General features: G+C 45.6%; 1 protein-coding gene across 12 annotated transcripts in view; it reads left to right on the plus strand.

The window, feature by feature from the left end:
* Positions 1-13,296, plus strand: part of WDR20 (WD repeat domain 20) — a 79,085-nt gene that overhangs the window by 38,771 nt on the left and 27,018 nt on the right. For 2 of the 12 annotated variants that reach the window (XR_002482312.1, XR_002482313.1), the window contains exon 2: positions 12,088-12,135. The exons of 9 other annotated variants lie outside the window; for them this stretch is intronic. Coding sequence is in view for 1 of the 3 variants with exons in the window: in XM_008064087.1 (XP_008062278.1) it covers positions 12,088-12,099 (12 nt within the window). In the remaining 2 variants the exon portion in view is untranslated. The remainder of the gene's footprint in view (positions 1-12,087; positions 12,136-13,296) is intronic. One more of the 12 variants, XM_008064087.1, reaches the window with a different exon arrangement.

Genomic DNA, 13,296 nt, shown 5'->3' on the forward strand with positions numbered 1-13,296 from the left:
AGGCCTGAGCCCACGGGTTCAAGACCAGCCTGGGCAACTTGGTGAGACCTCATCTCTACAATAAATCAAGAAAAATTAGCTGGGTATGTGGCACATGCCTGTAATTCCAGCTACTTGGAAGGCTGAGACAGAAAGATCGCCTGAGCCAAGCAGGTCGAGGCTGCGGTGGCCATGAGCGTGCTACTGCACTTCAGCCTGGGTGACAGAGTGAGACTTCAACTCAAAAATTAAAAAATAAAAAATAAAAAAAGAAATTTATGGTCTGCATTTTTGGTAGGATACCACAGAATCAATGTTGTGTTCTTTCCAGGACAACGTATCAGAGGCACATGTTGCTAATTTGTCACAGTTAATACTGGTAATGTTAACACTGAATAAAATTGTGTTTGCTAAATTAATCTATTGTAAAGTTCCATTTTCCCCTTTGTAACTAATAATGCAGTTTGTGGGGGACACTTTGAGACTACATAAATATCCTGTTTCCTGTCAAACCTTCTGCCTACTAGTTTTAGCATTCATTGATGATTTTTGGCTGAATAATTTATTATTATATTATCAGGATAATGATGGTTTGAAATGGTGATTTTTTTCAAACTCCATTATTGCTTTCTTCTACATGTAAAGGATCCTAGTCTACCATGATGCTCTTTCTCTTCTCTCCTACTTTTTAATAGTGGTATTAACTCAGATTCTTATTCTATTCTGTGAAAATTCTGTAGTAGTGTTTCAGTGTTTAAATTCTCCTATCTTTGGCCAATAGTAGTCCCTTTACTTTGTCTCTAAAGTCTTTGTGACCCAGTTTCAGTCATCTCTGATAACTTTCTTGCTCAGTGGCACAAAAGATGTTCCAGATCGTTCGTTTCCTACCCCATACCTGATGTGGTCGTTGCTTTTATGACATTTTATTGGCTAGAGCTAGAAAATGCTTTTTTAGTTTTAAGGAAAAAACAGATCATGAGTTCATATTAGTCTTTCCTATTCAAAATTTAAGATAAGTGGTTTTACATTTATACCTCTTACATAGAAAACTGCAGTTTCTATTGACATTTATAGAATTAACTTAAAGATATATTTAAGCTGGGCTCGGTGGCTCAGCCTGTAATCCCGCGCCTTTGGGAGGCTGAGGTGAGTGGATTGCCTGAGCCAGTGGGTTCGAGACCCGCTTGGACAACTTGGCGAGACCTCATCTCTACAATAAATAAAAAATTATCTGGGTGTGGTAGCGCGCGCCTGTAGTTCCAGCTACTTGGAAGGCTGAGGCGGAAGGGTCGCCGGAGCCCAGCAGGTTGAGGCTACGGTGGCCAGGAGTGCCCACTGCACTGCAGTCTGGGTGACAGAGTGAGACTCCAACTCAAAAAAAAAAGAAAAAAGATATATTTAAAATAACAATATACTGTTATTACTGACATTATGGTTGTACTATGAATATAGTTTTAAGTTTTTTTGTAATGTTTTGTCCCTAGAATCTTTTTTTAAAATTTTATTTTTATTTAACAATATAACAACCTCTTTCATTCTAAATGGGTACATAATATGTTTACCCATTGCCTTTTTGGAAAAGCACATGGGGTGTTAATAATTTTCTGTTTATTGATTTTTAAAAAAAATTTTATGTTAGGATAGTTTGCAGACTGGAATGTGAAGCTTGATTAATTTTCACAGATTAAAATCAACTGCAGGTTAAGGAGCAGCGTTTCTGGCTCCCAGAAGTCTCTCCTGTGGCCTGTTCTTTTCCTCCCTCGAGTATAACCACTGTCCTCACTTCGAACATCACAGATTGGTTTTCCTTATTTTTGAGTTTAGTTTAGTTTTCTACTTAACATAAAGAGAATTATTGGCTGAGCACAATGGCTCACGCCTGTAATCTCGGCACTTTGGGAGGCTGAGGCAGGAGGATCACTTGAACCTAGGAGTTTGAGACAAGTCTGGGCAACATAGCAAGATCTTGTCTCTACAAAAAATTAAAAAATGAACTAGGTGTGGTAACATGTGTCTGTGGTCCCAGCTACTTGGGAGGCTGAGGCGGGAGGATCACTTGAGCGCAGGAGGTCTTGGCTGCAGTGAGCTGTGATTGTGCCACTGCACTCCAGCCTAGGTGTCGGAGTGGGACCCCAACTCAAAAAAATTTTTACAAAAGGGATTAGTTAGTAATGATAGTCTGGCTTCTTTTGCTCAAGATTATTTTTGTGCTTCATTCCTATTTATTCTCATTGCATGTATTCCATGAGTAGTGGTCTATGTGTAGCCCATTCTTTATCTAGCCTACTATAGATGGACATTGAATTGGGACAGCTTTGGCTATTACAGAGAGTTTACGCACTTGAAAAATATTTTCTTTCTTTCTTTTTTTTTTTTTAGAGTTGGAGTCTCACTCCGTCACCGAGGCTGGAGTATCGTGGCATGCTCACAGCCACCCCAGCATCAGCCTGCTGGGCTCCGGCGAGTCTTCTGCCTCAGCCTTCCAGGTGTCTGGAACTATAGGCGCGTGCTGCCGCGCCTGGCTAATTTTTGATTTATTATAGAGATGAGGTCTGGTCTCGAACCAGCGGGCTCAGGCAATGCACTTGCCTCGGCCTCCCAAAGTCCTGGGATTACAGGCTGAGCCACTGAGCCCAGCCGAAAAAGATTTTCTAAGTATCAGTTCCTAAGAGGTGACTTTGCATGAAAAGGAAGGCAGGCTATGGCTACGTGATGCCCAGTTGCCCTTTGTCAAGGCTGCGCCAGTGTGTACTCCCGTGGCGTTAGGCAAGGTTGTCCTCTCTACATTCCTGCACGTGCCAGTCCTGCCAGCTGCTACTGAGTTATGAGGGTTGAACCGGGCTGATAAGTGTCAGGTACCTAAAAAGGCTTTTTTAGTCTGATAGGATAAAAAAGAATCAGAAATGTCTGAACAGCTATTACTGAAGTGGCCTAAAAGAAAGTTGTGCTCTAAAAAATTTTGGATTAGTTGTGGAATAGGATATATATGACAGACGACTAACAGTGCAAGGGCCAAGAGCGCAGTTGTGGTGATGAACGAATGCTGTTGAACTTCAGATGAGGGCGAGATCAAAGCTTTTCCTCACAGTGGTGTTCAGGCTGGATCAGCTTCTGTTACCCGAATTGATCTGAGGCTGCTTTCTTCAGCTAGGCCGGCTGGATCTGAGATGATTTGAGTTACAGAAGCCAAATCAAGTGTTTTGGCCACTTGTTTTAGTAGCTGATCTTCATTAATGTTTAAGATAGTTTAATGTTATCACTCTTGCTATCTCTCTTGCTTCCTGTTTGAAAACACAGCAATATACCGGGTCCAGAATGCTGTCATCTGATTTAAAATTACTGTCACATATCAGTGTCATTTTTGAAATTTTATATGTTACAGATTCAGTAGTTTATTGTTCCCACAGAAGTTGAGTGATTGAGAAGAGAGTGACAGCTTGATGTGATTAAAGTGCAGTTTGAGAAACCTCAGTTTCTCTGTAGGATTAGGAAATGGTGGAAATTTTAGGGCTTCTGCATGATTGGGGATTTAGGGCATTTCTCACTTAGAATGGGAGCTCCTCTGCAGATCGCTGTTTATGTTACTCAGCAACTTGAATTGGAAAATTTAAAAATTATTTATATGTCTGCCAAATATAATAAGCCCATGGCTGGTCTGAAGGTTAGAAAAACAACGGTATAGTAGGTAAGCAGCACGTAGGAACTACCCGCTGCTTGGTCATGGTCCGTAGTTTACCAAGGTTGTCTTAACACTTTTAGAAAGGCGCAGAATTCTCCCTCCCTCTGCCCCTTTCAGGGAGATTGGTTTAAAAAATTATTTTCTAAGAATTTTAGGTGAGTATCTTTTGCAGAAATGGAAGCATCTTGCCTTCTATTCGAGATATTAGTATTCCCTTTGGAATAGGAATGCACGTTTATATGCATATTTAAAAGAAGAGTTAATAAAAATAGGTCATTTGAATATGTCAGCATTTTAATGTGATGCGATCTGGTGTAAGAATGTGTGCAAATGGAATTTATCTTAATGTTTATTCATAGTTCATCTTTAATGAAGAAATCAGTGTTTCATTAGCCTAAATGTAGCATCCCGACAGCCATTTGTAGCAACTTGCCTCATGATGAGAGATTTAACCTGAACGTGGAGGGTGGCCTAGGAAAACAAGGGGATGGTGCAGATGTGCTGTTGCAGCTCCACTGCTTATTAAGTTCATTTTTTAAAAACTACTCTGAGGGAAGAGGAGTGAATTTTACATAGCTAACAGCTTCTAAGTGGCGGGTTGCCTTGGGAAAAAATGACATGTGAGAATAACAGAAGCTTGTTATTTCAGCAGAGATTTTAAAAACAGTGCCGGGCCAGGGCAGGGGACGCTGGCATGGTGTGCAGCCCTCCGCCACCTGCCCTGTGCTCACCCTAAGGCAGATCTCCCTGGGACGGGCCCCGTGAGAAGCTCATCTTGGATGACCTGCAAGCAGTTCCAGGGCTCATTGCTCTAGAAATGGTCACTGAACACATTTCACGCATTTTGCACGTCTTCCCGTTTTGGGATGACTTGAAGGAGATGTTCCTCGCGTCTCACGTCTCATTGCCTGGATTCTGGCACTTGACGTCTGGTCACCGACCTGCCCGCCTCTCCCTCAGTCTAGCCCCTGCCCCATCTCTCCTGGCCTTACTGCTGCTGCTGCGTACCAAGAGATGCTCTGGAATGGGGTGGCAGGTGCTTATGCCAGGGTCAGAGCCCATCAGAAGCATGCCAGCTGCCCCAAGCCAGTGGTTGGTTTCTAGTAAAGGGGATGGGTCTGGTATGCCAGGCCAGTGTGGGCTGGGTGCCAGGGTATGGGAGTGGGGGAGAGATGGAAACTAGGAAGGGGAAGCTGTTATCTTGTTTTAGACAATTACATCGGAGAGGAAACATGCTAAAACTTGGCTTCTGCTGCTCTTGCCTTTCTCTTGGAAATTTAGGGCAGAAATACATGTCCCTGTTTTCCCTTATTTATGTCGATGAAGATATTAATAAATGAGCGTTTTCAAAGCCTGTAAGATAGGAGCAAGTCCTTGTGTATTCTGAAGAGGAGCTCGAGTTTCCTGAGTACCTTTTAAGTGCCAGAGACTATGCTGGGGACTTTACGGATATTGTTGCGTTTTAGTAAAACAGCCTTGTGAGGTAAATGCGTTGCATGGGTGGATCTGGAATCTGGGCCACACTGAGGAAGGAATGTTTGAGTCCCACTTTAGCAAGCCAAGAGTGTGGAGTCACACAGTGATAGAATTTTAGAGCCAGGGGCAACCTCACATGTCATCTAGTCTGCTTTCACCCTAGCAGCATGGAGCAGTAAGAAGGGGCACAGGGGCTGGCATTCACACAGCTGACCTCTACCACTTGGTTCCTCCACTTCTGTCTTCTATATTATTTTGCTATAGAGACAGAAACTCGCTGTGTTGCTCAGGCTGGTCTCGAACTCCTGACCTCAAGCAGTCTTCCTATCTCGGCCTCCCAAAGTGCTGAGATGACAGGCATGAACTACCATGCGCCCAGCTGATTCGTCTAGACAGCTGATTCTGTTTTCTTGTTTATGAAACAGGAGTGGCAATAATACTTAATGCCGCACAGGTTGTAACGAGGGTTCAAAGAAGTGATGCATGAAGGTGCTTTGCAAGCTGTCAGGTGACATATCTGTATTCGCTGGTGAAGGCTTTGCTTTCACAGATGAGTGCCCAAGAAGGCATTTGGTTGTTAGTTAGGATTTTGGTCTACAAAAGGGTTGAATATTTGCTTTTATGTATGTCTGATTGAAGGCCTCTTGGTCTCTATCAGTTCGCTTTTCTCTTCCTCAGTTTTCAGAGTTGTTTCGATGACGGGTAGTCATGGATCCTTCTGTGTGCTGGGCCCTCTAGGAGGTGTTTGAGGTGGTGGTGAAGAACAGATCAGCTCCTGGCCTTCTTGAAGCACTGAGAGTGTGCTGTTGATTCACATTTCTCCTGCTGGGATAAGCATAACTGGCTTCTTACATTTCTGAGAGAGAAATATATTCTTTAAATTGGGGTCTCAGTCCAGGCGTGGTGACACCCACCTATAATCCCAGCACTTTGGGAGGCCAAGGTGAGAGGATTGCCTGAGCCCACAGGTTCGAGATCAGCTTGGACAATTTGGTGAGACCTCATCTCTACAATAAATCAAACAATTAACCATACGTGGTAGTGTGAGCCTGTAGTTCCAGCTACTTGGAAGGCTGAGGCGGAAGGATCACCTGAACCCAACAGGTTGAGGCTGCAGTGGCCGTAAACAAGCCACTGCTCTCCAGCATAGGTGACAGAGTGAGACTCCAACTCAAAAAAAGAAGGGAAGAGGGGGTCTCTGTAACCCTGGCTGGAGTGCAGTGGCATGATTATAGTTCATTGCAGCCTGGAACTCCTGGGCTCCAGCGATCCTTCTGCCTCAGCCAACCAGAGTAGTTAGGACTACAGGTGCACACCACCACGCCTGGCTAATTCTTAAATTTTTTTTGTAGAGATGAGGTCTTGCTTTGTAGCTCAAGTGGTCTTGATCTCCTGGCTCAGGTGATCCTCCTACCTCAGGCTTCCAAAGTATTGGGATTACTGGCATGAGCCACTGTGCCCAACCTGTATGTATTTTAATCAAGCGTTAGGCTCTTTACGTACTGTTAATGCTATCTGTGCAGAGTTTGGATGTGATGGCTGAACTGAAGAGCCTGTGGGAGCGGTGGCTTGTGGGGTGTTTCCACAGATTCACCCATTGTGTTGCCACTCCAAGGGGCGGGGCTTGCACTGGGAAGCTGGTGTCTGCAGTACCACGTGGCTCCCTTGGCTTGAGTGTTCCACGTTCGCCTGCGCATGAAGTGTGGGCAGGGACAGTGTTTGAAAATCACTGGTTGGTATTTTTGTTATTAGACCCAGTTATTTCCCTCTGTATTAAAGACAATTTTGTTTGATAATAAGTTGAGCTTTGACACTGAGCTTTTTTTTTTCCCCTGAGTTGGAGTCTCACTCTGTCGCCCAGACTGGAGTGCAGTGGCCGCTCCTGGCCACCGCAGCCTCGACCTGCTGGGCTCCGGCGATCCTTCCGCCTTGGCCTTCCAAGTAGCTGGAACTACAGGCGTGCGCTACCATGCCCTGCTGATTTTTTGATTTGTTGTAGAGATGAGGTCTCGCCAAGTTGCCCAGGCAGGTCTCGAACCCGCAGGCTCAGGCAATCCACTCACCTCAGCCTCCCAAAGTGGGGGATGACAGGCTGAGCCACCAAGCCCAACTGAAGACCTCGCTGCCCCCCGTGGAGCTGCAGTCCCGCCCCAGGCCATGGGCTGTGGACTGCTCCCGTAGAGCACAGAAGCTCCAAGCCAGGTGAAGACTGAAAAGTACCCCCAGAAACCTGTGGAGGAACAGTCTTTGCAAAGAGGTTTATTTTGGAGCTCAAGTTTTAAGATAAGGCCCCATTTGCGCCATTCTTTTCGAGTAACTGATCCTTTGTGGCCCTGGAAGTCATCCCTCCTTGGTCACTGCCGGTCCCCATGTTGGCTGGCTGAGATGTGGCCAAGAGGCAGGATAACAAGAAGCACTGCATCAGTTCTCTTCTGATTCTCAGAATGGCATATGGCGACCTCTGGTGCCACTCGGACTGCTTCAGCTATTTTGTAGTAATCCATCAGGCTGCGAGTGACTCAGCAGTCTCCTGACTTTCGTCTTGTTTGCAAAAGGAGCTGGACTTTCCCGATATATGGAATATAGTTAGCAGTGCAGCTCCACGTGTGGCCCATGGTGATAGCATGGATGAAGCAATGTCACTTGCAGGTGAGGGAGGTCAGGAGGAAGGGACATTGGTGCTGGGGAGACAGCATTTGTGTGGCTCTTGGAGCAGGGAGAGCTTTCTAGGTGAAGGGAGGAACAAAGGAAAGGCTCAGGGGCACAGGCAGCAGCCAGGGCCCAGCCCCCAGCCGCTGTTGGGCTTTGTGGAGCTGGGAACCTCTCTAGGGAAGAAGGGCCTCAGGCTTCCTGAGGGCGCACCTAGCCAAGAGTGTGGGATGCACTGGGTGGGTGGAAGTGGCTGGAAGGAGACTGATGCAGAGCCAGGGAGGCTGCCCGGGGCTGGCTCGGACTGGGAAGGACAGGCCAGCGAGGGCTCTGAGGCCATCCTTCAGGCAGGAGTCCCAAGCAGGGACCCGACTGGGACAGGCGTGGGAGGAATGGTCTCAGGAGGGAGGGGAGGGGCTTCAGGTGTAGGGAGGTAAGCGCTGGTCCACAGCAGGCATTTGGCAGCTAGTAGATATGCATGTGCCAGGGAAAGGACATTTTCCTTTTTCCTGGTAAGACTCTGCAAGACTGGGTCTCTCTGAGATGATTCTCAGATGGGGCTGGGGAGGGAGGATGTGAAATGTGGGGAAAATAAGGTCCATCTTTATTACCCCGACTGCTCCCCCAATGCATTTAAAATCATGTCTTAAATTATAATTTGACATGCTTTTTTTGTTTGTTTTTTTAGTCGGTCTCTCTCTGTTTCCTAGACTGAAGTACAATGGCCCACTCATTGCCACTGCAGCCTCTGCCTGCTGGGTTCAGGCGATCCTTTTGCCTCAGCCTCCCAAGTAGCTGGAACTACAGGCACACTCCACCACGACTGGCTAATTTTTTAAATTTATTGCGGAGACAAGGTCTCATCAAATCGTTCAGGCTGGTCTCAAACCCTTGGTCTCAGGCAGTCCTCTTGCTTCTGCCTGCCAAAGTGCTGGGATTATTGGTGTGAGCCACTGCGCCTAGCCTTGACGTGAGTTTTTCAAAAGAGGTCTGAATTACTTCTCATACCATATCAGATGTTTCTGGACACTCAGGAGTACCAAGTAGCCAATTCCCATGAAGAGAGCTCGGCACAGGCCATATGATGGGGTATGGCTATTGCCGGTGATGTACATACAGGCTTCCTGGAGCCCTGTCGAAGCCCATTGAGCCGCGGGAGGCAGGGTGCATGCTCTTCCCTCTTGCTGGGCTAGCCCTTGAGTGTCCAAGCCCCTCCTGGCATTCCCCAGGGAAAGGACACAGGCAGGTGGCCTGGGCGAAGGTGTGAGCCAGAACTGGAGGGTGTGTTTACAGACTCTTTGTGGCGCTGGAAAGAGAAGTCCCTTAATCACCAGCAGGCTCACTAGTGCTGTGCTAAGCCAACCAGGCTGACACCTATTTCAGCAGAATTTCTCATGAAAAGAATTCCAGAGATTTTCAGGATCAAAAGTTTAAGGAAAAGAGAAGTATGACATTAAAAATATTTACTTACCGACTGAGGTTTTGGTAACCAGCTCTGTTTCTATAGTAGGAATTTTAAAACCATGATTTAAAATTTTTCTATTAATTGGGCACGGTGACTTACGCCTGTTCTAATCCCAGCACTTTGGGAGGCTGAGTTGGAAGGATTGCCCAGGAGGAGGAGGCTGCCGTGAGCCATGATGATGCCACTGCATTCTAGCCTGGATGACAGAGTAAGACCCCGACTCAAAAAAAAAAATAAAAAAGGAGAACTCAGATAACTGGCAGTAATTAGAATGCAAACCACTTTTTAAGATCCCAGGGTATGCAGATTCCACAGGAAAACTGAAAAACAAATGTTAATAAAGACATTCTCCTTAAAGTAGTTATTTTATTGTAATTAAAAAAAATTGTCATCACTGCTCTCTTCTCTATAATTTTAATTGATGATAACAGACATAAAACAATTCTAAAATCATTTAAGTGATTAAACAGTGAATGTTATGAAACAAATTAAGTACTTGAGAATTGAGATAAAGGAGCCAGCACAGAGAATGGTAGATGGGAACAGGCATGCTGGAGGTGGCGGGACGTGAACTGATGAAGAGGGTTCCCAGGAAAGAGGGTAAAGGAGATGGTTCTGACCAAAAGGGCAAACTTCTTGAAGCTCGGAAAGAGGGGACCAAGGCCTGGATGCGTGCTTGGTGGTCAGGCGAGTTGGGGTAGAGAGGCCAGGCCATGTGGAGTATGTGAGGGTACTATGAGCCCTGAACTCTGTCCAGTTTCCTCATCTGTAGAATGGGGATGCCATGGCGCCGACTTTGAAGGGTGACTGTGAGACTGGGTAGGATGGTGCATTCCTGGTGAGGCCTGGCACGGTGTCAGGTAGACAGAAGGTGGTATGGCTGTGGGGGAGGACAGGGCTGAACCCTGGAGGGCAGGGATGCCAGGTACATCTTCTTCCTTCGATGTGTGAGAAATCCGGAAGCCACGGAAGTGTTTGGATCTGAGGCAGGGTGTGACCAGAATGAGTGGGTAGTGGTCGCTTCCTGAGCGCTCTGTGTACTCTGTGCTTTCTGTCCTTGTCAGCACCCATCACACTGTCCTGCAGGGAAAGAAGGAGACTGTGTTCCCTGAGGCTCAGGGTGAGGAAACACACTCTGCCCAGGGCTACCTGGCTCCTGGGGGAGAAGGTGAGTTTGAACCTAGGCTTGCCTGATTCCAAGTCTGGGCTCTTTCTCCCTCTCCCAGGACTGCCTCTGTCTACCTGGGAGGTCATCTACAGGGGAAGAGGTGGAGCTGTCTCAGGTCATTACTGCTGCTACCAAAAAACTGTATGAGCCCAGATTACCAGCTGACAGACCATCCACAAAAAGGAGGGGAGACAGGACAGTCACACATTAATGAAAACAGAGACAGAACTTGGTGACTGGCTGTAAAGGAGAGAGGAGGGCTGAATGAGAGACAGTTGTGCTTGGCCATGAAGGGACAGGCATGGGAGGCCCAACTTGCCTCTGACCTGGACTTGGGCTCCAGAAAGCTAGACACTGACAGTGGAGTCCATGGGCTTTCAGAAATAGAATTTTTTTGTGGACAAGTATCTGGCAGTCACTTCAGACATCACAGTAATTCTCGCTTGGGTATAGATGACGTGTTGGCCAGCTGAACTTCTGCTCTTCTAGTATGGTCAGTGCCACTGAGGAGGGGTTGGAGAGGGAGGAGTGATCTTAGGTGAGAGAGATACTCTGTGTTTCTTGGGCCCAGGCCTACTTTTGAGTTTTCTAGGACAGTGCTCTTCACTCCGAGGGACCAGCTTTTAAAAATTTTCAGTCAATGTGGATTGATACTTCAGTATAATAAAAAATAATTATAAGAAAAAGAAACTGAAAAAGATAAGCAAAATACATATTCTGATTATTTTTTTAATCATCAGATTCAACAGATAAAAAATTCCTGTCAATTGCCATAAAAGTTTCTGAACTCTTATTCTTGGTTTCTCTACTGCAGACAGTACGTTTGACTGCAGACTAATATGCTCATCTCGGCAGCAACGAAGGAAAAATAGGTGCTTTCTCTTCCTCTGTTGTTTCTGAGAAACATTGCATATTCTTTTGTTCATTTAATGTATATTAGAGTGTTTTCTTTGTTCATTTTTGGTTAGCCTCTGAGTTGTTTTATACTGGAGGTGTCAAGAAAGTATATACACATTTTAAGAGATGTTTGCTGTAATCAGAAGTGTCTGGACAGTGATGGTAACCACTTCGAGCACATTTTGAAATTGAAGAAGTCAAATGTGACCTGTATTCATCTTATTGAGTATTACAATTTTAATACAGTTTTTTTCCTTTCTTAAAGTGTGTATACATGTTTTTGGCACCCTCTGTACATTTTAGCACATAATTTCATTGTATATTTTTTTAGGGGAAGATTCCCTAAGCAAATTTTTTAAACAAAAATCTTATGAGTTGTATATGCTGATGTAATGATCATGCATAGTTTAATTGTTCATATTTCAAACCGGATTTTGTTCTCTAGCTGCCAGTTGTATCTCATGTTTTTAACTGTTTTACTTTTGCTGGTATCGTCCTTGTTCTGAGACGACTGGTTTGTGTTCCCTGAGCCTGAGACACAGCTCGGAAGCTGCGTCTCTCAGACAGCCTGTCCCTGGGTGTCCCCTCGTGCCCTCGCCGCTCACTGCAGCCCTCAGCCAGCTGCCTCAGCATGCCTAGTTTGCACGGCAGCCACTCCTCCCCCGCCCCTTTCCTTCTTGCTCCGAAGTCAGGACTCCCTTTCGTTTTGTGCCGTACTTTTATTACACTTTCCAAGACTCTTTCATGTATATATTCTCTTATTTCATCCTTCAGAAGATCCCATGAGGTTGGTAGAACAGAGTCTCATCTCTTTTAACCGAGGTGAGGCTGGGAGTGTGTGTGTCACATGACATGGCCTCCTTCCTCTGCCCGGGGCTCCCAGACCTACTTGGACCACTCAGGTCCAGACTTCCTCACGCACAAGTTTTGAATTTGCTCAAAGATGATGCCTGTTATTTTGAGGTCCCCTTTTCTACTCAGTATTTATATTTGTTATTTGAAAATCAGACACTAGAATACTTGGTGCAATATCACAGGTCTCTTTGGAAGAAAGAACTCTTCAGAGCCTCATGGAGGGGTGGACAGTAGAAAACTAAAAACCAGGAACCCCAGAATGGCATGCAGGACGAACTGAATGTCTTGAAGGACATGCTCAGCAGGGCTAGTTGTCCCCACCCATGATTTTTAGATAAGAGTGGGAGGGGGTGGATTCCCCTTATTTCAACAATAAAAGTCAAGTGTGTTGGGATTATACATAACATTTCACTTGAAGAAAAGAATCCTTTGAAAAAAGGTGACAGGCAGGTCAGAAAATCACTTTTAACCCAATTCAGAAGCCATTTGCTTTTGACTTTTTCTCCTCATCCCTCTGGTCAAACAGACCTGGGCTCCACATCCAGCCCTGCCACTTACTAGGTAGGTATGGTGACTTTGGCCAAGTTATTTAACTTCCCTAAACTTTTCTTATCTGTAAATGGGTAAAATAGTGTCTACTTTGAAGGATTATTGTTGAGATTATAGGTGATTGATGTAAAGCACTATAGCATGGACTCCATGAGAGAAAGCTCCCTGAAAGCTGATACAGAGGGATTGCACCGAGAGAGGCTGCATCAAGTTGATTCCAGCAGTGGTTCTCAAACTGGAGTGGGCATCAGAATCACCTGAGAGACTTTGCACATTGCAGCCTGCTGGGTTTACCCCCAGAGTCCGATTCACTTGGTCTGGGGTGGGGCTTGGGATTTTGCACTGCCAGGTTCCCACATGATGTTGCCGCTTCTTGTCTAGGGACCACACTCTGAGAACCACTGGGTGTGAGTAACTGGCCAGTGGGCATTTAGATGCTATAGATATATTTGAAGCCGAGCTTTTATGTGGTTAGAATTACTCTGCTAGACCCTGCTTGGAATGCGTTTTGAAAATACTAAATTTAGTATCTCAAGGATTTTTCCTCCTGAAGTCCAGGAGACTTTGTTACATATATTT

The sequence above is a fragment of the Carlito syrichta genome, unplaced genomic scaffold (genome assembly GCF_000164805.1).
Source record: "Carlito syrichta isolate Samal-C Ts95f unplaced genomic scaffold, Tarsius_syrichta-2.0.1 Scaffold307187, whole genome shotgun sequence".
Taxonomy (NCBI): domain Eukaryota; kingdom Metazoa; phylum Chordata; class Mammalia; order Primates; family Tarsiidae; genus Carlito; species Carlito syrichta.